This window comes from Lepisosteus oculatus, chromosome 22 (assembly GCF_040954835.1).
Source record: "Lepisosteus oculatus isolate fLepOcu1 chromosome 22, fLepOcu1.hap2, whole genome shotgun sequence".
Taxonomy (NCBI): Eukaryota; Metazoa; Chordata; class Actinopteri; order Semionotiformes; family Lepisosteidae; genus Lepisosteus; species Lepisosteus oculatus.
The window spans coordinates 3,226,957-3,252,156 of NC_090717.1; the positions used below are offsets into that span (position 1 = coordinate 3,226,957).

Sequence of the window (25,200 nt, forward strand, 5' to 3'; positions counted from 1 at the left end):
TTAGATCCGAACTTTTATTTCTTCATTTTTTTTTTAAAACCATGAATTTTGTTTTTCTTTTTTTTTTGCACGCCTAAAACTCTACTTGTTTCGTATACAAGAGTCTAAGAAAAACACCGCACAACACCACAAGGTCGACAGAGAAAGTCTGTTGCCGTCCAATCAAACAGTGTCTTCCTTTTTTGTCTGTTTCTCTGGGGCTACAAGGCTCTTTTGCTTCATGTAATGTTATATCTCTGGTCCGGAAGTCTTTTTTTTTGTATTCTTTTAAGTAATAAAAAATAGATCATGTGTTTCCATGTTCCTTATTCTCCATCTGTATCTCCAATAGTTTTCATGCCACATATTCATTCGTCTGCCTGGTTATGCCACCACCACTTTGCATAGATCGATGTTTCTGTAACAATGGTCCCTCCCTTCTTCTGGAATCTGAACTGAACATCCCTCTCCTGTAACTATGGTATTAAATTGGTAAGTGGTTCTGTTTAATTTTTTTTTTCTAGAAACATTTAAAAAGCCTAATAAATTTACATTTCTCTTTGTTCCAAGGAATATCAACAAGATATTTACATTTTTTTTTTACACAGAAACCGAATAACAGACCTCGTAATATGTGTTTTTTTTTCTGCATATCTTCATAAGGCGAAAACAAAAATCATTTAATGTAACTTTGTACATTTGTCATTTTTCTGAGTTATTTCCAGGTATCAAAACATGGTTAAAAAAAGGGACAAACGAAATAATTAAAAAAGAAAAACCAACTCCCCATGTAACTGTGGGCTCCAGCAGCGTGTCTCACAGTGAACTGGGATAAATTAAAAAAAAAAAACGAAACAAAAACAAAACGTACGCGTGAATACGGGGGAAAAAAATACAAATCCATATAAATGACTTCTATACAAGGAAAGAGAAAAAGAAATGTACAAACTGATTTCAGGATTTCAGGAGTGAAAAAGGAGCCGATTAATATATTAATCTCAAGTTTTAAGTTGGCAAAGAAAAGTTCAGACGTACTGGGCTCGCACTGTTTTAAGCTGTCCTTTCCTGTGCCCCTTGCCATCACCCTTCCCTCGAAACAGAAGCAGGAAATGTGCTTCTTCTGCCTCGCAACCGTTTTTTCTGTCGCCTTGCCTCTCTCGCCGAAAGCAGCGCCTCTCCGCCTTTTCAAAAGACCGCGGGAGGACAAGTCCGGGCCTGCTCGTCGGAGCTTCTGCGCCGAGGGAAGCTACCGGGCTTCCACTTCTTTGGGATTGCGGGAAGGAGAGTAGTCCCGGGGGTCGGGGGCGGTGAGGGGGGTAGTCCTTCGGGGCGAGGCGGGCCTGGCGCTGCCGGCGGGCACGAGGGGCGGGGGGGCGCTGAGGGCGGCGGTGGGCGGGGTCCGGTTCAGGATCCCGTTGTGGGCGGCCGAGGGGCTCAGTCTGGGGTAGTGCATGCCGCCCAGCGGGGTCATGAAGGGGGGCATGTGGGGGAGGTGGCCCTCCATGGGCGACTGGTGCAGCTGGTGCAGCCGCGCCCTGTCCAGCTCCTCGCGGAGGTGCATGCGCTCCCTCTCCTCCGCCTGCCGCAGCCTCTCGTGCTCCCGCCGCGCCTCCAGCAGGTGCTCGTGGTGGGAGTAGTCGTGGGGCTCCCGGTCCCGGTAGGCCCGCTCGGGCTCGTACACGGCGGGGAAGCGGTGGCCCTGCTCGGCCCGCAGCTGGAAGTCCATCCGGCGCTGCAGGTCCAGGCTGCGGTACGCCTCCCTCAGCGGGTCCCAGGGGAAGGCGTGGTGGGGGAGGCGCTCGCGGCCGGCCGCCAGCGGGCTCACCCCCAGGAAGGGGGCCACCCGGGTGCGGTCCAGCACGTTCAGGCTGCCCACGGGGTGCATGCCGCCCATGGAGATGGGCATGGAGTGGGGCAGGTGGACGCCGTGCAGGGACCCCGGGCCGGGCAGGTCCGAGCAGCGAGGGGGCAGCTGCGGGTGTTGGGGCAGCTGAGGGTGGCCGTGCTGCAGTTGGTGAGCGGGGGCCTGGGAGACGGCCGGCTCCGAGCTCACCAGCAGCACCTCCTGGTCCTCCTTGCGCTCCTCCTTGATCTTCAGGTCGCTCTTCAGCTTGTGCAGCGGCTCCCCGCAGGGGGGCTCCTTCCTCTCGGCCTCCTTGAGGGACGCCGGGGGCCCTCCTCCCAGCTTGAGGCCGGGCTCCGCCAGGACGGGCTTGCCGTAGGGGGACGGGGGCTGGTGGGCCGGCTTGCAGCTGTCCTCGGAGGAGCGCCTCTCTTGGCCCTGGGCCTCCTTCCCCGGCGAGCGGCTCTCCTTCACCTTGACGTCGCCCAGCAGCGCGGCCTCCCGCTGGCGCTCCAGCAGCTCCTTCTCCGTCTCGCGGGCCCGGTCCACGCTGCCGCTGAGGTGCCGCCCCGAGTCGCCGGAGCTCTGGCTGTTGCTGCGGATGAGGTTGCTGATCTGATAGCTGACGGGAGCGGAGGCCGGCGAGGACCTGTTGGAGTGGCGGTTCCTGTCCAGAGATTCTCTGCAAGAGACGCCAGCACCACATCACGATACACGCGTCTGGATTGCAGACCAGCAGAGGTCAAGTCTTCCAATATACAGTAAACCCTCAGCTTAACAGACCAATAGAGGGAAGGGGTGTCGTGATTTGCCTGGTGAATGATGTTTTTTCAGATTCAAATCACACTATTTTATGAGATTTACATATATTGTATATGCTTTAACTTGTTTTAACAAATTCAATCAACAGTCAAGAAAAATTGTTCCTGTGACGTTTTATCACAATTAAACAAGCTCTTTATTGCATGTATCTGAAATATACTGTTTAAAATGTGAAATTAAATTAAAATTAAAATGGAACCCAAAAATACCCATCGTAAGCTACTGACTGACCTATTCCTATAGGGCAGCAATGATATTCCTGAATTTTAAACTACATAGTATTTATTTTTACCTTGTTATATTACTTGTGCAAAGTCAGGAATTTCTGATTTCACAAATTAAACCATAAAACCCAGGGTTTACTGCACTGAGTTAACTAAAAGCACATAACAGCAACTGAAACAAGAGTTCATGTGTTTTAGCAGAAGAGGGGAAAAAAACCTGTGAGAAACAGTTCTATTTTTGACCCCAAATAAACATGTAAAAAAATAACAAGAAAGCACTCAGACAAAACCGCAGGGACAAGTACCTGTGCAGGTAGCACTGAAAATGAGGGCAGTCCACTCTTTGCATGCCAGGAGTCTGTACTGACCTGTCTTTATCCCTCTCCTCTTTCCCGATGGAGGGCTCCCTCTTTTCCGACTCCCTTTCTCTCTCCCGCTCCCTCTCTCTCTCCCTTTCCCGCTCCCTCTCCCTCTCCCTCTCCCGGTCCCGGTCCCGGTCGTGGTTGGTGACCGAAGAGCTGCGCTCCATGTCGATGGACTTCGGCCACTGCGGGGGCGTGGGGAAGGAGGGGGGGGTGCGATGGAGACGGTTCCACGTGTCGTGGTGGGGGCTGCTGAAGCCGGCCAACCCGTGACCCTCCTTCGGTCCAAAAACGCTGTTGGAGGCTGGAACAGACAAGAAGGGGAGGTGGGGGTCAAATGTCAAGTGGGTTAACTTGTGCTTCATGGAAGCCTGTGTCTCCCACAGGCAATGGAGCTGCAGAACACGCTATTGCTCAGATCCTGTTGACACTGATGCTTGTACTCGGAGCTCTGCTTCCACACGGCGCCGACAAAAAGGCTATTCCTGCTTCAGCTCTGCGGTTATTGATTGCTGACAGGGGGATGGCTTCGGCTTTACACAAGCACTGTTCAGGGACAGTGGAGGAGCTCAGTAAATCCTTTGTGCAGTTTCAATGCACCTCTCCTGGGAAGGCTGTGAGTGATCGACCCATCTGACGCAAGGCATCGCACTGCATCTGTACTAAACTGCTCTGCAGGCTCCGAGCCGCCCACAGAGGGCACGGAGGGCTACCTCAGCTGAAGGCACTCGCCCTATTTCACAACCTCTACACGACACCGGGGTGAATCGACTCGCAGGGGAGATCTTCCTCCTCACGGGCCTCGCACAGAGATGCAGGCAGCACAGAACTCGACCAGACCAAGCTCTGGGCGGGTCAGGGCCAGGTTCCGGTATTTTTCCGGTGAAAGAAAAACTGGGATTTTGTCAAAACTGCCAATGGGGTACTTTTTTTTAAAAAAAAAAGGCAAATAGGGGGTCATCACTATCCAGTTTAACAAACCCGATGGCGGATGTGACACCGTCTCTTGCTGGAGAGGTGATCCGTTTTCTCAGCTGTGGCTTGGCGCTTGCTGGAGAGCGCGGCGCCTGTCTATTCCTTGCCCTCGCTGTCCCGAGCTGTCCCGAGTGGATCTGCTCTGTATTTAGCCAAGGGTGAAAGCAGGCGCTTACCGAGCGAGGGGTTGCCTAATCCGCCGAAGGCACTGCTTGCAAGGTTGCCGAGACCGCCAAAGGTACTGGAGCGACTGAAAGGATCTGCAAAACGCCAAACAGGGATTAGCGCCAGCAGGGAGAGGGGCCGGCCGGGGAAGGGTGGCGCCTCTTCCTGGAGGGAGGGGGGACGTCTTGCTCTGACTTTAGGTCTCGAGACGGGCTTTTATAAGAGCTGTCCCAGCCAGTTTCCGTTATCCCCAACCAGGCTTCACGTTCCTTTCTTAAATCAACACTTGTTAAATCAAGTCAGGTTCCTAATGTGGCACGGTGAGCGCTACACAAAATCTTTCATGCCTCTTGGGCAGCTGTGTGCGCTACACCTAGAATACGAACCGAAGGACTAAAGACCAAAAGACACTGGACAACGTCAATGCTCAGACATCACCACTTGTTACGTGTTACTTCTCAAACTGATTTTGAGCTCCCTCCAATCGGACCGAGCTTCTAACAACATACATCCTGTATCTTATGCTTTCAAGGTTAAGGATTTCAGACCTTTCCCAGAGACTACCAGATAACGGTGGAAAATTGTTCAGCTGTCACCCTCCCTGATTGCGGCATTCCTTCTTCAGCTGCCTCTGGAGAGCTCCCTCTCCAGAGTTTGTATCTGTGCCTTTTCAGTCCAGCTAAAACCTTATTTCTTTGAGCTGGGTTTTTCTGTACCATCAAGTGTGACAGAGGACATTTGCTGCCTAAAAGCTCTGTATGAGTCAACATTGTGTTTATACACCAGTTTGTGAAAAGCTTTGGGAATGAGGAAACGGGTTATTTAATTATTCTCAGCTATACACAGGATTAGTTAGGTCTAGATAAACAACATTAATCTTTATATCATGTTAAGGGGTTTGTCCAAGGCTATCTCTTCCAAGTTCTGTTGTAAATATTACAGAACTTAAGAGTTCTGTATTCCAGTTCAGCTGGGTTCCACAGAAGAATGTCTGGATAAAGTGTTGAGCGATTTAATTCCCAATTCAGAAATTTCTGTACTGTTCAGTCCAAATGGACAAGTACATAAGGGACTGGGTGACCGAGTGACCTTATATGTTAGGTTTGGGGACATTGTCGATGCTCAAGAGCTAAAACTGTAGTGTGTATCGTGGACATCTGCATCTGTATTAAATTTCCAACTTAATTCCTTTTGCTTGCAAATCAATCTGTAGATGACAGCAAATCCGCAGGACGACCCTTTATTTCTGAGAACTTCATTGTGCTTTTCTGTCATTAATGCCTCTTTTATAACACGCATTTTGAAAACTCAAAATGCATTCATTTTCACACTGGTAGTTCCAAGCTCGTCAATTCAAATCTTTACAATTTACAGATGAAATGGAACAAATTAAGGATTATGAAAAGTCACAAACACCCAGAATGACTCATATTATCTTTTCAGTAAATGGATAACATACAATAAAAAAAATCAACTAAGAAAATAGATAGTTTCTATAGGGATCTGGCAGAAGAATCCCCAAAAATGTCAACCTAAGGTAGAATATCCCACGGTTGCATGGATCTCTATCTAAAAATGACCTGAAATGGGAGACTAACTTTAAATAACACTGAAGCATAATATATCTCCTGTTCTAAAAATGACTAATACTGCAGCACTGTTAACAGAGCACAGGTGGATATATAGAGTCACCAAAGCATTAAGACCTTTTAAATAGCTGCTCCAAACAGCCTGTAGCTAACGCATGACATGGTGCTCTTCAAGTCAGAAGCCATGACCGGCAGCTGAAAAGCAAAACGTTTTCTCGGGTCGTCCCATTTCAATGAAGGAACTCTCAGACTCTTGTGGGCACCATGGTCTCACAATCTCTGTACCCCAACGATGCTATACTTGCCCCCCCCGCGCATGGAAGACATGTCAAAATAAAAAAAAAGGTGAAGAAAAAGCCGTATGAACGTGGTGTTACTTACACTTACCTGCCAGGTGCGCCGTGGGCAGGAAGCTGCTGTGGTGGGGGGCGGGGCCGTAGGGAGATGTGGCCGGATGACCCGAACCTGTATGAGGAAGAACCACACTTCTTAGTGCCGCCGAGCCAGGAAAAGGCAGCAGGCCATGACCCATTCAGAACATAAGAACATTTACAAATAAGAAGAGGTCATTTGGCCCATCTAGTTCATTTGGTAGTTAACAGATCCAAGGATCTCGCCCAGCTGTTGCTTGAAAGAAACCAGGCTATCGGTTTTGACAGCTTGGCTGGGTATCTTGTTTCAAACTGCCACAACCCTTCGGGCAAATACGTGCCTCCTGTGCTCCCTTTTGAAATGCACTTCCGTGTAGTTTCCACGTGTGCTCTCTGGTTCCCGCTTCACTGACTTTGTTAATATCTTTGGGGACTTCTGAGTACTTGTATCAGGTCTCCTTGTAGTCCTCTCTATTCTAGACTAAAACGGTTCTGTTCCATCAGCCTGTCAGGCTTTTGTACATTTAGAAGATGTAAATAATATGCCAATATAAACACCCAAGTCTATTCTGTAAGGGGATACGAGAAAAGCACTGCACCCTTGTAAAAGCCCCAACCTATTTTACAATACTTGAATCGAGGTCCCACAGGCAATGAAATAGTCAGCCTTTAACCTGAAATCGGTTAATCACTGACATATTCTTTAGTGTCTTCTCAACGTACAGTTTCTTAGAACAGCTAAGTCTCATTTTGAAGTGGGTCTAGAAGCTCAAGGGAGTTTTGCTCTGGGAGTCTTCCTGTTAGGGTGTAGACAGTTATCCTTTGCGGTGGCCACATCCTGATCACAGGTTGAAACGCAGATCAGAGCGTGCTGCTCAGTGTGGGTCTTTTGAAAAGGGGCTGCTTCGACATGGGAAAGTTATTCATCAGAAATGAAAAGGGAAGGTGGCTGGGTCCCAGTGAAAGCTGCAGTACTACGGCCCTGTGCCAGCAAGGCCTGAGCGATCCTCCCAGCAGCAGAGCCGAGCCGAGCTCTAGGTGACAGGACTGATGGCCTGCTGGTCCCGAGGGGTTTTGGGAAAGGGGAGGTTAACAGATGAGAGGCGTCTCAAAAGGCGACGGCTGACAAACGCTTGTGCTGGGACAGAACGATATAGGAGGCCCTCTGGAGACAGCAGGCTGCTAACAGACAGAGGGCCTGGCCCCACAGGCCCCTAATACTTCATCAGGACAGCTGGGGCTGGCGCAGCGCCAGCAGCCTTGCCACTAATGAGGTGGGTCGACCCCCCCTGAGCTGGGGGTCTCCGAGGGGGAAGACAGGGATAAGGGCTTCATTATGGAAGGAGGAGGGGCTGACATTCTCTCCCAGAGGTCAGTCCTTACCAATAAGGCCCACCCCCTCCCACTGTATAGCTGACCTCACACCATTAATGAGACAGACAATCGCAGGCACATTACTACACAGTAATGGATAATTGTAAGTCAAAGGGCAACTGTGAACGGCTGTACGTTAGTGAGCCTCTGGCTGCATCATCATCCATTATCACACACAACCTCTAACTCCACACACTTTTCTTGAAAGAGGCTAAAATACACCATCAAAGCCCTTTCACAATCGCCACGCAACACCCAAAACAACAAAATAAAACTTCACTTAAACCACTGTTACAGAGCTGCGTCTGCAGAAAAGTCCTGGTCAGCTCTCAAGTCTTTGATGTGCTTCCATCATGCTCTGAAAGCGCTTCCCGTCATGAACCCTAACGAACACCTACAAGCCTGTAACATCATCTGCACTAATGGCTAGAAAGGAGGATGCATGTTGTGTCGTGTTTATGAATGAGCTATTGTACTGTTTTTTAGCTTCGTTCAGGCAGAGTGTCTTATTTACATTCTCAGCACCTGATCTCCAGCCTGGAAATTGACACATGTCTCATGAGTACTAAGACACTGGTTAATTTGAAGCAGAGAATAAAAGGGGGCTCTACCCCTGTGCCCTGGGGCTCCCCAAGCCCTCAAGGGAAAAAGCCAGCAGATTTTGCAAACCTCGTTAAATCCACAGAAGCACAAGACCTCAGGAAGAGGGCTAAACCAGCACAAATAAGGCTTAATTGGACCAATTTCAAAGGGGGAAAATGAAACACCCACATGACCTTCCACAATTTGTTAGGACACATTTTGAAAATGCAATTAGCTGCCATGCGCACTGGAAGTACAAAACAAATGTGCAAACGCATCTGCAAATTATCTCCGCCAATGCAACTCTCACCCGTCCACGGTGCCTTTGAGTGGCGCTAAGATCAGATGGGACAGGGAGATGTGTGCATGATAAGGTGTGTGCACCGACAGCCAAAATGAGCCCTCTTGCAATCAACAGCCATCAAAATGAATCTTTAAGTCACAATCTTCAAGAATGAGATTATTGAACGGAATACAAAGCAGAATGACTGAACAGCCCCACTACAGGAACTCGTGTTGCTCGGCAGTTCGAGTCAATTCGGCCTTTAAAAAGCTGCAGGCTCTTGTGCACACCTGGTGCCAAGTGTGCCATATGCGTTGCCCTTGTTTTGGTGAGGTTTGTATCAACGTAGTTAAAGCAAGGTGAAATACGTTCTCGTTTACCAGATTCAGCGGCGTGGTTTACACTAGAACCTGCAGCTGACGCAAGCTGATCTGCTGGGAGACGGGAGTTCAGGAGTTCTCCTGCGTCTCCCCCCCGAGGGGCCCAGAGGCAGGCCGGGGGTCCGTCTCACCTGTCGAGGAGAAGAGCGGCCTGGCCAGGTCGTGAGGGTACGGGAATCCGGGGAACACCCCTGGAGCCGGAGGCCGGCTGAACAAGTCCAGCTTCCCGTTCATGTCCAGCTTGTGAGGGTCCAGCTGCATCTGCTGCAGAGAACAAGAGAGAAGAACACGAACACACCCAGGTTAGAAAATCCAAAGTTAAAATAAAGGACGTCGGACTGTCCGTTTCAGGCGAGGGCAGTGAAATGTGCGGATGACTGAACTGACCCTTCCCATCATAGCTGATGGCAGATATAAAAATCGAACTAAAGTACATGACAGGGCAGGAGAAGACTGTCTATACAGGGTAAGGTCCCACAGAATTTTCTGGTGAAAAAAGTTTTGCCACGACAAAACTACATAGTGTCCTTTGGATTGTTTCGGTCACATACGATTCGAAAACTGTACCATCTTACCTTCATTTTCTGCTGGTGGTGGTAAATTTGCCAGGCAATCTGGACATGAACCGCACACCATTTACCGGGTTTCTAACAAGGGAAAACACACAGGAGGATTAGAACACGTCTAGGGTTTCTAAATCAAGGGGCGATACCAAATAGGTTCAAAATAGAAAATAGTCTTACTCTGACAGACGTCCGGAATGGATCCGATACCTGTGTTACAAAAAAGAAATTAAGTACTGAACCTTCCACACACAAAAAGATAATGGAGCATCTGCTACATTAAGCCATTACAGTTTTTGCACAGCAAGTGTTTAGTCTGGTGTTGATTATTAATCTGACCTGAATTCATAAACCACGCTGAAACAAAAGGAATCCTTCCAAGTCCCTTTTGCTACTTCTCTCTCCTGTGCCCTTCTAAATCTGTGATGAAATGCTCATGGTGCACAAACTCTCACTCCAGACAGGACACACTGACTCACCCGCGGGTCCTTCTGTAGCAGCGTGTGTGGTACTGCTCCGGGTCGCGCTGCTACGTCAATGGGATTGGAGGCCTGTGAGAAAAGAGAGCCGGAGAAGTGGATTACAGTTCACAGACGGAGAAGCGCTCAAGTCAGGGTAACCTGCATCCCCTCACACCCAGATCAATGACTGAGACATCACAGCATTGTCATGTTCATGTACAGTTGTTCCAAATATACAGCTTGATGCATAGCTTTCCATGCAGAGAAGGAGGCAAATTTTCAGACACAAATATATTAATGGGCACGTGTTTGGGTCACAGGCAGCCCGAGTTAAAGGGGAACTGCATTCCCAATGAACTTTGTGAAAGTACTGTACAGTCTCCATTTTGTCACAAAGAGTTTGTGAAGCAGCCCTTCCTGATCACTAGTCACCGTAATGACTGATGTAATGCGATGTCCGAGTGAATAAGTACATGCTGTGAGGCAGGCATTTCATCACAGAAATGTTGCAATGTGATCTGCATGCAGAGTTAACTAGTAAGTATCATTTCTCAGCAAAACTGTCTCGAAGGTGAGAGCAGTATTTCTGTTGGATTAAAACAGATGTATTCACAAGCCTGCTTCTTTACAACTGAAATGTAATTAGTCACCTGAAGTTTTGTTGCCTCGTTCTGAATCACAGAATATGTTGCTGTGCATACCTGTACCTGGAAATGTTGTCTATTCAGCGATGTAAATTGGAGTGTTTACACATTACTGTGCACTTTTTACTTTCAGTGTGGTCTGAAATGCATTCGTCAACTCCGATTCTTTGCAACCCCGATGTACACAAACAGCGGCACAGTTCCCCTTTAAAAATGAGGGTGAACAATTGCCAATTCTGCCTGTTTATCTGTTAATTATCAATAGCAGGGCGCTTAAGACAGCAAGAGTGCTGTACTACTGCGAGGTGGAGCAGTGCGGTGCAGTGCTGTGCTTGAGCAGGCAGTGTAATTTGCCCCGGTATGGTGGGGAGAGGCTGAGAGAGCCCCTGTTGCCTGTTCCTAAGCCTTGTCCAGCAAGGCGGGATGGTGCCTGTGAGCAGTTTAGCGGTTGAATGGAAAGGCTAACTGTACAGTAACGATGCGGGATGCAGAAGCTCACAACAAAAGGCCTTAATAGAGTCCGTGGGGGATCAGGGCAGAGGATTTAGGCCAGCTTTCATCCACAAGGTCGGAAAAACTGGGAGCGAGCCAGGCCCTGTCTGTCACAGTTCACTTGGCTGCTTATCTTGTGTGTCGCTGCTTATTGCTGTTAAAGCCTGGCTGGCTTAACTCCTCATTTGCATGGCGGTTATAGCCTATTATTTTGGAATGGAATTTCTGGTCTTTGCACCCAAAACACAACGGCAATGCCTTTTAATTCAAAGTTCAATTAAGCGATTAATATTAAAACCAAAAGGCACCCTTCCTTCTCGACAAAAAGGGAAACCACCGATTTCTCGCTGTATGAGTACGGCCAGAAGACTTGGGAGCTACTGAAAAAAGAAAGCTCATGTAGACTGAGAATGCAAGACCAGGGACAGGAGCCATACAGCAAAGGGGAACTGATAAATGTACGGTATTTAGGGCAAAAGCTTTTGTCTTTATATTATTGGAGGAAAAGGGCATCAAGAAAAAAAACTAACAATGTCCTAAAAGACCACTGCTACCTGCCGTGGCTCATACAGGTGAAGTGGCAAATATGTGATACAGGTTTGAGGCATTGAGCTCTTCGTTCATAAGGCCATTCCAAATGTAAGGCCTCACGTTTGGAAGACATGAGCTTACCTTAGGCTGGAAGGCTCCCTGGAGAGAACTGAAGGGTCCTGTATGTGGAAGCAGAGGAGGCATTCCAGGCATCGTCGGAGGGTATGATGGAAAAAACTTGAGACAAACAAGAGAGGAGACATCCGTGTTACAAGAGGCAGTACATATAAAGCTAAGGCATCTATAAGCCTAAAATAAACTTAATGAACAGACGCACTTTGAGAGTAAAGGGCTTTTCTTTCTGTTTTGCGCATGATAAGTTTTTAGACTGTAGCACACCCCACCCTAAAAAAATCTACCAGGTTAAAAAACATACAATGATACCTCCATTTGTATAATCATTTTACTCTCCTTAAAGTATACCTCTGTTCTTCTCATTCGCTTTAAATCATTTCTGCATCAAAATAATATATCTACAGCACTGGTTTCTCAAGTGATCAGAAGAGCTTTCAGAAACAGAAACAGTTGGTCCCAAACAGCTGTGCACCAGCCAAATTAAGGAGCTGGTGGAGCACAAGACTGCAATAGAGTCAGCTGCAGGAGCCACAGGTTAAGTAGCTTGGCGATTAAACAGAGCAACAATCGCTTCGTGAGGACCCTTCGGCAGAATGACAAGAATGAAAAAACTGTTTGAGTTCTAGGGGGGCCGCTGGCGGTGTCTTACATTCGAGTGGCGCAGGAAGGGGTTGTCCAGTTTGGGTGCGTACTTCTCGAACTGCAAAACCGAAAGAGACAAGAAAATGAGAATGAGCAAGTCCCATCCCCGACACCTTTGAATGTCTTCGTGGCACCCACATGAGCAGTTACAGAGCATACCAGGAAGCCATTTTTCATTAGGAAACGTTGTCAAAAGTTAAGCAGCAATTAAAATGAGCTTTTGCACAGAGATCTGCACAGAGGAACCAAAAAATGGAAGGATTAAATGATCATACATTTGAAAGTACAGTACATTCACAGAGCAGCGCAGTGCTTTGGACCCACAGGAAAAAAAAAATCACATTCTTCAGCTGCAGACAAACGGCAGTGCAGAGGTTTACTTGGCAGGGAAATATCTCTTTGACAAATGGCATGGAGATTTGATTAGCAGTGACGTACAGCTGTACATATGAAAAAGAACATTTTTGTCAAATCACACAAATGCAAAGAGGAACGGCATCAAACTCCTGTCTTTCTTGATTTCAGCCCAAGAATGCAAGCAATTCTCAGACCCCTGTAAATCAAATATTTAGAAAGGCTGATGTTTCCGCCTTGAGTGTCTATTAAGCTGAAACTTGCACTTAAAGACAAAGTACTTTTCAGTTTCACACAGCAAGAATGATTTCTTCTGCTTCGCAGGGCTTAGTGAAGCGACACAGCGTTCTGTGTAATATTCAGGTCGGCACACAGGCGTATTGTAAGATGTTAAGTTTGCCAGAGGTGGATTTTGCCCAAGAGGAAGAACATGTGGCAGCTACAGTCTGCTGGGTTTAAATTTACAGCACAGAAAACCCTACATAATAGCCCGTTTTTGTCCGGGAAAAAGGGACTTTTTCTGATTAAAAATTATTACGTTTTAAAGCTTAAAGTGAAGGAACTCCCTCTTAAATACTTTCTGCCACATAAATTCCAAAGAACCAAATTAACATCATTTTCACTTGTACGCATTAGAAGGTGCCAGAAATTTGCCAACGATATTTGAGCATGGATCTCTCTAACGATTGGGTCTGGAATGAAAAAACTGATTCAGGGCTTCTATCAGGTATTCATTCATTCATCAAAAAAGGAATGCAAACTGTCAGAAGCCGTACAAGGAATCGTTTCTGGCTTATAAGGATTTGTGCCATAAAACTTAACAACCGAGCACTGTGTGTTAAAATAATGTACAGCTAAGGAAATGCAAATGTAGCAGGCAGGAGATACAAACTGGCACTGGAAGCTTGTGGGACTCATCTTCTCAGGATGAGACTGCGTCATGCAATCCATTAAACACAGACATCCCTAGCCGTCCGGACTGCTCAGCCTAGGATGTGAACAGGCAGACTATGGGCTTCTTAGCAAAAGCATGTTTTCTGGGCTCTCAAGAGCCCACCACTTAAAATAACAATATAAAACGAACAAGTTGAGATTTTAAAATCAGGGAGAAAGGCAGCAAGGTTTGTAAATGTTTAATATGATCTAGGGAGCAGAAGGCTTGTGCAGCTGGCACAAGCTGAATCCGTGTTAAGGAGTGCAATGTTAGGTGCAGAGAGAGCAAGGAGGCCTTTTCTGTCCATGAATAGCAACCTTGTCACCTCGCTGGAAGTTAACACTGTCCTTTTTCAACTGGACTAGCAGCAACCGACAGCACCTTATTTCTATTACATAAATACACAAACCATTTACAGGTACTTTTTACTCCTGTTTGCGAAATGGCTTTGGCAGGGGCTACTGTCTGGAAAAGGGCATTAAACAGTGAAGCTGTGTGAAACTCCTGTGAAACAAGGTGTTATGTTTTCTGCACTGCAGCGTATTCATATGAAGTCAAGGCCCCTCACAGCAAAGCCCAGGGCCTGTGGGGGTGTGTGTGTGTGCGCGCGCTCTTGTGTGTGCCAGACTAAGTGATAATCGCACCTAATCAAACGCAGGATGCTCCATTAACTGAAAAGGCTGAGACAGCACCCAGGCTCATTAAACGATCCGCCCCTAGTGAAGCTGGAGCTTGTTTTATGTTTCAGATCGAGCAGGAATTGCGTTGCATTTTACGGCTGTCTATAAAAAGCAGGCTTTGTAATTTACAAGTTCTGTCTGGGGTTTATTGTAAACAGCTCTGGATAATTAAAGCGCCATATTTCATCTTTAAACAATTAAGGATATTCCTTTACACACACTCGCAGAGAGAAAAGATCTCCATGTGCTGCCATTTGGCAAACCAGCTGCTTGGGTGGGGTGTAACAATAAACATATACAGAGGATTCATAATTTCATTAATTATAGCTATTAGCCAAAGGCTGTTGCGGAGTATAAATAACATGAATTACTAAAGATGATCACAGCTGGCCTGTTCCAGCTTCCTTCTTTCATGATTAACACTAAAAAAACACATCAATTTTTGCATTTCAACAAACACAGTAAGCATTAAGGAAATACATTTGTTGCTGCAACAAAGACTAGTTGAATATCCAAAACATGGAAGGTATTTTTCTTGTGCTGGGAAATCCGGACAAAGAGCAGTTAAAAAGCTTAAACAAATTACAGTCCTGATGTAGTAGTACTAAATGCAGTACTAAACAAATTATGGTCCTTTCTATCAGTATCTGCACAGAACTGGATTTGCATAGTTTTTCTACTCGCTTGTTTTCATGTGAGCAATTATGATCGTGTCAGTGCTGTAACAAAACATATCTATATGTATTTCAACAAAATATATCTACGGCCAATTAAATCTAACCCCTGCACTGAAAGAACACAAGTTGAACTAGCCAGGTCTCGACATCCAACATGCTATTACACATCTGATCACATGAATTATTCTGCAAAATAGAAAAATGAATCCAAACTGACTACTAAAAAATCACAGGGCAGAGATCATATCGCTTCAGCCTAAAAACTGTTTTCTTACAGCTTTATAATAAGTTTTTCCGGTGCAGTGGAGAAATACAAACAGGGGTCACTGTGTAAGGTTTTTATAAAAGACATCTCTGCTGCACAGCACACTGTGCATTCATTTCTGTTCACTTACAGCATTTGCATATAAATATACAGCATTCCTAGGTATTTTGCATAACGGATGAATACCTCTTATCATTTAACCCACATTTCCAGATTAGGCTCTGCCAATATCTGCTTCTGGTTGTCTGGATGCTAACAAGGGCCCGGAAGCACTTACATATTCTAAAATAAATCTTTTAGAATGACATCACCCTTTCATCTGCGCTGAAGTCATCCTCTCAAACGGCAAACTGTCAGATCTGCCTAACAAAGAACACTTTAAAAGAACCATTTACTTAAAACGAACGCCGACTTGATTATATTTTGTGAGGAAAGCAAAGAGCGCAGGTATGGTTAGACGCTGAAACACGAGGGAGGTCTCGACCAGCAGGAGGACGGACCGCTATTTCCCCGATGTTGTGGTGAAGTCATGAGGCATGTTCGAACGAGGTTTCACCGTTTCGTTATTTGGAAACACGCACTCTTAGCACGCCATGAGGTCCTGGAGATGGCAGGTACAGTTAAAAGGCAGTCAGAAATCCCTTAAGTGAATCGCTGCTCTACAGTCAAGCCTTGCTAAATTTCCCAACAATGAGCAACACAGCAAAAAGCTGTGAAAGGCAAACACGCCCTGGTATTCCACTTTTATAGACTGAGCAGGATGAGTTCTATATATGGTTCCCTCCCTTTTGGTATTTGGTCATTGGAAAATCTAGGACAACACGACCAGGGGGACAGACGTTCGGTTTGTTGGGCAAGAGCAGGAATTGGTTTTTGGGTGCTTTCCTGGGGGGAGGGGGGGGGGGAGGGAGAGTGAGGAGGTGGGACTTGGGGTGGCTTAGGAGATGCGGCATTTCCGGGAGCACTACTTATCCTCACATTTCGGGCTGGGGTACGCACCATGGGAGGTGCAGTGGGCGGAGCAAGGATGGACGCCGGGGGCAAGCTTGCGGGGAAGGGCGTGAAGGTGTGCTGGTGCGTGTGTTGGTGCTGGTGCGTGTGCTGGTGTTGGTGAAACTCGGCCCTCAGCAGCGAGACGGGGGCCAGCGAGGCCGCGGGGGGCCCCGCGCTGCGCTCCGAACTCTGAACCAGGAAGCGGTTGTTCAGCTCTTGGCGCAGGAGGTCATGCTCTGCAAGAAAGGAGAGCCAAAAGGGAGGGGTGGGGGAGGGGGAGGGGAGGGGAGAGGGGGGCGGAGGAGAAAAATAAGGAGGGGAGGGGGGAGGGGAGACACAAAAAAGGCACAGGGGCCAGTCAGTTTTTACAACAGAGATAAAAGAGAAAAGAAATAGTCACCTGGCATTCTCTGTTTCTCCAGCTCATGCTGTGAGGGTTTTCTACGTGAGGACTCATTGGTGGTGGTAAGAGAGTTGCCTGTGACAATGTACCAATCAGAATCCCCGAATGAGGCTGGCAATACATGATTGGTTGGTTGAATGATATCAACAGGCTGGTATCTAAAGACAAGAGAGAACACCAGGAGTCATCTCAGCAGAAAACATTGACTCTCTTTCTCCCTAGCTTTTCATCGTCTCACATAAATCAAAAACCGATTGTTTCCGACACATATTTATCTAATCCAGGCTTTTCTAATTATCAGACGGGTAGTCCCATTGCACGGAGCTTTGAACCTTGCACTGTTAAACATGAAAGAAACAAACTGCAGTCTGCAGAGAAGGCAGAAGAATACAGATTCACTGCCCGCAAAAAAGGCCGAAACGTTTGTGCAATGGGAGTTTTGGATTTTTATCCTCAATTACGTTCATCTTTCCTCTCCTAAGTGGAATCTATTCCTCCTTGGTAAATGAGTCAAATCACAAAAATGTCAGTTTTAGTCAGATTTAGGCCATTGTACTCAATCTAGGACAGGTGTGGTCAACCTTAACATTACCATCTAATAATCTTAATAATCAAAGCGATCTTCATTACATGAACTAATTAAGCAATTAAGGATATGAAGGCTGACTACTCTCGATATAAGAGAATGAAAGGCAATTTCCTTAGGTGACCCAAAACAAAGATTAGTATCACAGAATTATGACGGAACGGCATTAACAAAGCATTCGTTTGTAGAAATAAGGTTTTTCAGTTTGAGAAAAATATCATTTTCAATTAAAAACAGAAAGATCCAACGTCTAAAAGGTATGCCTTTGTTCTCAAATTTAAAATGTAGAAGAGTGCTCCAGTGTCAATCTAGTGTATAAGGCTTTGCGCATTCCTCCAACAACAGAAACAAAACATTGGCGATTAGTAGGTTCAGCTGTCTCATGTGCTATTATGAATCCATGTAAGACACGATGCTTAACATATGCATTGATCTAGTAAGAGATAATAAATGCGCAAGGAGGCATGTTAAAAGTACAAACCCTTGTCTCATTACTCATTAATGTGCATATCTATTCATTCTGCACTCATTACAGCATAACGCTGATATGTAGAGTGGAAATAAAACAATCTGATGCATATTTTCAAGGTAACAGGTCACAGGTTATTTCAGTATATCAAACAGATATGTGATTACTTAATGTGTTTTAACTTTGTTCTTAAGTGGCAGTTATGAAATTAGGGCTTTGAATTTAGACTTTGCACTACCTAAAGCAAAGCCAATGGAATTTGATTCCAACATTCAAAAACACTCAAGCAGTCTCATACACATACTAAACAGTATGATAGAAAAATACAGTGTAGTGCCCTTTGAATCAAAATGAATTGTATCTTGGTTTACTCCTCCTTATGTGAAACTGAACAATATTATTCTACTTTCATAAAGTGTGTCTCTGCGACTTTGTACTGCTCTGCTTCCGAACCTTAGCTTTTTAAAAAGATTTTCAGTTCTACTATTGGTAGCATTGTTTTTTGCTGATACCTGTTGTATAGTTTGCTCGAAGATATATTACTGCTTACACTTGGGGGTTTATATCCTGTATGTAATAATTTCCAAACAGATCACGGCTTCTTTTTAAAGATTTCAGTTTTTTATGTCGGGGCATTTTTTGTAAATTACATTCTGCTACGTGCACTGTAGGGCCTTACGGTGTCCAATGTATTTATACAGAACAAAGCCTGTCAGGACAAGCAATTACATCATTACTTTAGCTGTTCGGTTTAACAATTTCCTTGTATAACCTTTTACTCCCAATTTTCTCCAGTTCCCGACAGCTGGACTGCTATATCCTGGTGTTGGTGGAGGAACAGGCCATGAATATAAAACCTTTACCAAGCAATGATGGGATTACGTGAACTGTAAAGATTAGTATGGAGCAATTCGATGTGAGAACCTTATAACCTTGTGTGGCACTCAAACCCACACACTACTGGCACAAGGAAACAAAGAGAACATTCAGATGTCAGTGTAAATGCACTGTGAGGGAATTGCTACCTTCTCATCATTAGGAAAAATCTGTGCATGTGTATGACATACACAGCAAATCCTGGAACATAGTTTTTTTTCACTGCCTTTTTAATCAAAATAATATTTTCACGCTGTTTACAAGACATTCTGGATGTTGTAAACTTATATAAACTTGGAACTGAAAAAAAGTTTGGCACCTGTTCATCATAATTTACATATTGTTTTCCTAGGCTTAATTTATTGGTCATGCATAGAGGTTAGAGTGCATGAAACTAGGCAGAACTAAGGAGACAAATCTTAAATGTTTACTAACTTCAAAAATAACTTTACTCCAATTATATGATGCAGGGTCTGCTTAATGCAAGCATGGGTATCTGAAGCCTGCTTGAGTAAATTATAAATTATTTTTGTGAAAAACATAGGCTATAAATTTCCACACCTGAAGAAGGCTCCACAGCCAAAACATTGTTTCTTTTTTTCTTTTTTCAGCATGAAATAAACCTTTACTTGTTCCTTTGCAGCCTATGCATGCTGACATAGCTACCTACTTGAACGTCTATATATTTCTGTTCTGCGTGCAAAAGGGTTAAGGACTACAATTCCCAGAATGCCTCTGTTTCCTGCCATTATCAGCCCTGGCAAGAGAGGGGTCCTACCTGGGTAGCCGGTTCCAGTGGGGTGCCCTGGGACCACAAGGCCGTTGGTTGGTAAGGTTGGAGGTGGCGGCAGTGTGGCGGGGTTTGCGAACATGGCCGTATGGCGATGAGCCGGAGTTCGCAGGGAATAGTGCGAGGTAGCAAGGTTGCCAATGGACAAGGGCAGGGCAGGGGCGGAGGTGGGGTGGCTTGCCAGGTGAGGGGAGGGGGGCAGGGAGTGTTTGGGAAGGCTGGCGCTGGCGGTGCTGCTTGTACTGCTGCTCCGGCTGTAAAGACAAAACACCCTGTGAGAAGCAGAACACATCCCTCTGATGCTGCCAGCAGCAGTATCACCCTGCATCTGACCACCAGCAGCCCACTGAAGCCCAGCAGGTGTGAGCCTGCCCAGTACCTGGATGGGAGACCTCCTGGGAAAAACTAAGGCTGCTGCTCGAAGAGGTGTTAGGGGGGACAGTAGGGGGTGCTCACCCTGTGGTCTGTGTGGCTCCTAATGCCCCAGTACTGATTTGTGCATTAAAAAAAACATTCGTAAAAAAGAGGTACAGGTACACTACAAAAAAAGCACCGTCTGTTGGATGAGACGTAAAAACCGAGGTCCTGACTCTCTGTGGTCATTAAAAATCCCGGGGCATTTCCCAAAAAGAGTAGGGGTGTTACCCCAGCTTCCTGGCCAAATTTCCTGATGGTCTTTGCTAATCATGGCCTCCTAAATAATCCCCATCTCTGAACTGGCTCCATCACTCTGCTCTCCTCCCCACTGAGAGCTGGTGTGTGGGGAGCGTATTGGCGCACTCTGGCTGTCGTCGCATCATCCAGGTGGGGCTGCACACTGGTGGTGATGGAGGGGATCCCCATTACCTGTAAAGCGCTTTGAGTGGAGTGTCCAGAACAGCGCTATATAAGCATGAGGTTTATTTATTTATATGACAGCAGAACTGAACCAGCAGTGCCATATTTGTTCACAATCACTTATGTATTACAATGGTCAATACAAAAAAGATCAGAGAGTTCCTGAAGTCCAATAAAACCAATAATCAATTTTGCCGGTGCAAGAATAAACTGATCAGTAGCTGGGCCTAATTTTCTGTACAAACGAGCGATACTGTCCACTAAAAGGGAACTGTGTCTTACCTTATGTTATTAAGACCGTTGTACTGTAGTGGGTGAAGCACTTGGTGATTGACTGTCGGCGAGGTGCGCGGGAGAGTGGGCGGAGCTCGGAGCTCAGGCTGCGACTGTGATTGGGGCGTCAGCAGGGGAGAGGTGGGGACCAGGGGCGGGGCCTCCTTCTTGACGGGCGGCGGGGCCGGGGTCCTGACGCGGGGGCGGGGCGGGGGCGGGGCGGCGGCAGCGGCGGCGGCGGGCGCAGGAGATCCAGCTGGAGGGGAGGCTGGGGTGGGGCTGGGGACGGGTGGCAGGAAGGACGCCTCGGTGCTCTGCTCCTGGCTGCGCTGGAGCCCTGAGACTTTGGTTGAGCTGCGAGTCTTCGATTCGAGACTCTCATTCGCGTTCAGATCTGCAAATTGCGAGGGACGATTCCCAACAAAAGGACAAAGAGGAAAAAAAAAAGAAGTTAGCCCAACCTGAAGGCAAACGATTCATTTCAGCATTTAATGAAACAAGACTGTTTTGGGAATATGGAGAAAGTAAGGGAGATATAACTTGGTTTCATGTTGCTCACAAATTAACTTGCAAAATCCATCTCGGATCACCCAGCTTCTACTGCTTGGACATGCTTTTTGGCAGAGAATTTCTCTGGACAGCACGGTATTGACATGACCTGGATGCGAGACGGAGAACTAGCCCAACCAGGAGCCCTGCACCCTTAATTCAATGCACACCAACCCTATGAGCCACATCACTGGCTCACACTATCTACCCTGGGCTTTTCCCCCCTCTTTTCTAGATTTTATGAAGTGTTTAATCAGGTCATTTTCATGCTTGACTATAATCAGATGATCCAATTTCAGCGAGCGATCCAGTCAGTATGAATAAATCACACCTAATTAAAGTTAAATGCCTCCCCTATTCAGGGCATTGCTGAGCACACAATCTGGCATGAAATAATTATGTTTCAATTGTGCTGTGAAAAGAGATCGCGGCCCCTTATCATGCCCTTCCCCACGTTCTCCCTGCCCGTGGCGTCTCCAGGCACTTCCAGGAAACAGGTGACTTGGCTGCAGTCGAGGAGTCCTTCCACTACCTCAGTCTTCGCTCGCAGGCTCCGGTGTCACTGACCGCCTGAAAGCCGTACGTCTCAGTTTTCAAAAGGGAAGAAGGGGGGCAGCAAAAGCCCTTTAAGAACAAGAATTCATAGCTGACTGTATCAGCAGTGGCTTTAAAGCGATAGATGGCCCGTGACACCACAGCCTGCTACAGTACATCACCCTGCAACTCATAACCCGCAGCCCACTGAAGCTCAGCATGTGTGAGCCTGGCCAGTACCTGGATGGGAGACCTCCTGGGAAAGACTAAGGTTGCAGCTGTAAGGGGTCTTAGTTGGACCAGTAGGGAGCGCTGTGTGGGTTCTAATGTCCCATGGGGGACATTATACTGTTAAAAAGGCACCGTAAAATGGAGGTTCTGACTCTGTGTGGTCATTAAAAATCCCACAGCGTTTCTCAAAAAGAGCAGGGGTATTACTCCAGTGTCCTAGCCAAAATTCCCACTGGCCTTTACTAATCATGGCCTCCTAATAATCCTCATCTCTGAACTGGCTACATCACTCTGCTCTCCTCCCCACTGAGAGCTGGTGTGTGGGGAGCGCACTGGCACACTCTGGCTGCAGTCACATCATCCAGGTGGGGCTGAACACTGGTGGTGGTGGAGGGGATCCCCATTACCTGTAAAGCACTTTGAGTGGAGTGTCCAGAAAAGAGCTATAAAAGTGTAAGGAATTATTATTAAAGTAGACTAGAGACCACTGCAAAGGCACAAAAATAGCCTATGTCTAACAGAAATGTCACTTCTTGCCAGGTTCTTAATGCATTAGAATTAAAACCGGAGCAAATCTTTATAACTCCAAACAATTATCCTCAATGACAACAAAGTGTTTTGTTGAGAAAGTGTGTCTTTGAACATTTATAGACTTAATCGTACAAAAGGCTGCACTGGGTTTTCATTATAGCTGGAAAAATCAGCTGACTGGATTAATCGCTTGAATTAGAAACCGGGGTGATTTTGAGCAATCAGTACACCCCTTCTGGAAGCTGTGCAATTGGCTCGGCTCACTCAACTGCTAACAGCTTTGAGTCTTCAGAAGAAAAGAGTGGGAGAGAGAGAACGGCACATTCAGCAGCTCTAATCTGCACACTTAATACAACCCGAATTCCAGACGGCTTAACAGAGCCTCAATTAAAAATCTCCAAAGGCAGAGCCTGAATGAGTAACAAATGAGCACTCCCCTCCTTTCCTACAAGCAGCTTGAAGCCAGCGCGAGTTAAATGCAGACCTCTTAATGGAATTCCCAACAAGGCTTATTATGCTCTGCTTAATCTTTCAGGGATTCGAACCCCAAGAAGAAGGGAAAGAAATACGTTTTTTTTTCAGGTTAACGAGCTACAAATAATTCCTGCGAGGAGAGCTTTTGAGAACCACAGATGAGTCCTGTTTAGGAAACACTGGCCTACCCAATGCGACACCCGGCTTTTTAGTATTTTCAGTACAGGTCTCAGCTCTTAGCATAAAAGAAGCAGGCTTCAGACTAAATGATGCCCTTGACTGATGCTACCATGGAAACCAGGCTGACTGGACTCGCGGTATTTCAAGTTGTCCTGTTGGAGTCTGGCCACAAGGCGACCGGGATTGTAATACCCAGCGAGAAAAGGCCACAGGGAGGTGTAGGCTACCCTGACGATGATTTTAATGGGATTTAATGGAGGCAGCGGATGATGGTGTCAGCCTCTTTCCTCCCTCATTAAAACTCTGGACCCAATTCAAGATTCAAGATTTTCCCATAGTTACCAAAAAGGGGGGTCTCCTTGGATTCACCGATTAGAATCCAACGGGCGCTGGAGAAGCAAAAGAGAAACTGAAACCTTTTTTACTAATAACAAGCAAACTGAGCATTTTGTTTTCAGTTGTACGCCCTAGATTGAATCGTGTAGCTGAAACTGTCGAACCGAGTAAAATTCCCCCGTTTCTATTAACACCATTTCTCTATTAACACCCTGACTCTTCAATTATACTGTGATCAATCTATTTTTACTGGCTATCTACGGCGCATTAAAACTTTAATTGCTAAAAAACTCCGCTAGATAATACTAAGCAACAACAAGAATCAACTCGAGGAATTTGGTGTCAATAATAAGAATTCTCACTACGCCAGCCTTGGAGAAGCAGTGACTTTTTCTTTGTGTGAGGCTGCTTGCCTATTACTCTGGAAGATGGCTCGGACGGATCACAGCCAGCTGATCAGCAGCAAGAGGCTGTGCCATTCTTCTCTGGGCTGACTGAAGTTCTGACGGGTGACCCCCTCGATCCTTCTGTCTCTCCTCAGCTGTCCATCACGGGGTATTTAATATCCCGCCGCTCTGACCTGATTTATAATGCAGGGTCATCCCTCAGCAACAGCTGGAGTGCTGCGTCTGTCTTGCACCACAGGACGATGACAAACTGCAGACAGGAGGTGAGCTGCCGATAGCAGCGCGGGAGATAACTTTAGGGGGAAGACGATCCAATTTCTCCTCCACCACGGCAGCACTCCACAAACAGATGTCCTTGCTGTAGCCTCTCGAGTCTGAACTTCCCACGGCTTTGGTCGACCACAGATATCTCCCGGCACACGACGTCGGCCTGGAAAAACGAATGGCGGGGAGCTCCCGAGTTCAGATCGTGTTCGAGACGCAGAAGCTCCTTTTCGAGCAAAGGGATTTCGCCCCTGCGGCATGCGGAGGCCCCCACACAATTAAAAAGAAATCCTGCACGTTGTTGTTCTTCGCTTACTGTACACGCGAAAAGGAGAAGCTGAAGTGTTTATCCAGTCGGCATTTCCACTGCACTTCCCAAAGCAAACAACACGCAAATCAGGTTTAGGAATTAGACATCAGCATTTGGGATGTAAATTCTCCGAAGGCCCCAGGGCTTCTCCCACTGTAGGGCCATGCAGCCTAACGCTGCAGGGCTGTTTTGTCATTTGCAAGGCAAACATCGTGGGTTTTCAACATCACCACCTTGTCAAAATTTGAAAACAAGAGCGCCGTCGAAGAGAATGGCTCGGACCGAGACATCTCAGAGACGGCACTGAGCACGGCTCCAACTTTCCGGGTTGACCTTGAGTGACACAAGCAGCTTTCCCTTTAATCAACACGGTGCTCCTTCCATCGTCGGCTCAAGGCCGCGCGGAATTCCAAACAGCAAAGTTATTAAGATCCCTTCAGCCGATACCGTCCTCCTGGATTCCACCGTTATGGAAATGCACACCTTTATCAGGGCCTGTAAGGCCTTGTTATGAAATTTTATGCAAAGGGCCTAGCTGGATTCCATCTGTACGAGTTCAAGGGAAGGTAAATTTACATCCACTGAGCAGCTCGTTTAGATTAGTCTCTCAAATGTGGCACAGCCTGTTATTACAGCAACAAATACCTGTTAATAAGCCAGCAACAAGGAAACGGGGGCAGAAAAGGTCTTCCCAAAGACAGGAAACACACTGGAACATTGGTATCCTTTGATCTTGCAGGCACTGGTGTCACAATGTAAACTTCGCAGGACTCAAGAGGTTGTGCCGTAATATTTATGACTGCGGTGAGCAAGACCCTCGAGACTGCTAA

General features: G+C 46.5%; 1 protein-coding gene across 11 annotated transcripts in view; it reads right to left on the reverse strand.

Moving 5' to 3' along the window:
• The window catches only part of fbrsl1 (fibrosin-like 1), a 300,036-nt gene continuing 274,836 nt past the window's right edge, over window positions 1-25,200 (reverse strand). For 4 of the 11 annotated variants that reach the window (XM_069182320.1, XM_069182312.1, XM_069182322.1 and 1 more), the window contains 13 exons: window positions 20,564-20,948; window positions 19,433-19,698; window positions 16,306-16,556; window positions 12,425-12,475; window positions 11,782-11,877; window positions 9,992-10,063; window positions 9,693-9,722; window positions 9,525-9,596; window positions 9,081-9,213; window positions 6,341-6,424; window positions 4,382-4,465; window positions 3,237-3,534; window positions 1-2,504 (listed from right to left, as the gene is read on the reverse strand). In XM_069182320.1, the coding sequence (XP_069038421.1) occupies window positions 1,226-2,504; window positions 3,237-3,534; window positions 4,382-4,465; window positions 6,341-6,424; window positions 9,081-9,213; window positions 9,525-9,596; window positions 9,693-9,722; window positions 9,992-10,063; window positions 11,782-11,877; window positions 12,425-12,475; window positions 16,306-16,556; window positions 19,433-19,698; window positions 20,564-20,948 (3,101 nt within the window). In that variant the 3' untranslated portion in view covers window positions 1-1,225. Of the gene's footprint in view, window positions 2,505-3,236; window positions 3,535-4,381; window positions 4,466-6,340; window positions 6,425-9,080; window positions 9,214-9,524; window positions 9,597-9,692; window positions 9,723-9,991; window positions 10,064-11,781; window positions 11,878-12,424; window positions 12,476-16,305; window positions 16,557-16,720; window positions 16,882-19,432; window positions 19,699-20,563; window positions 20,949-25,200 lie in introns of all 11 variants that reach the window. The other 7 variants (XM_069182315.1, XM_069182314.1, XM_069182313.1 and 4 more) reach the window with 7 other exon arrangements.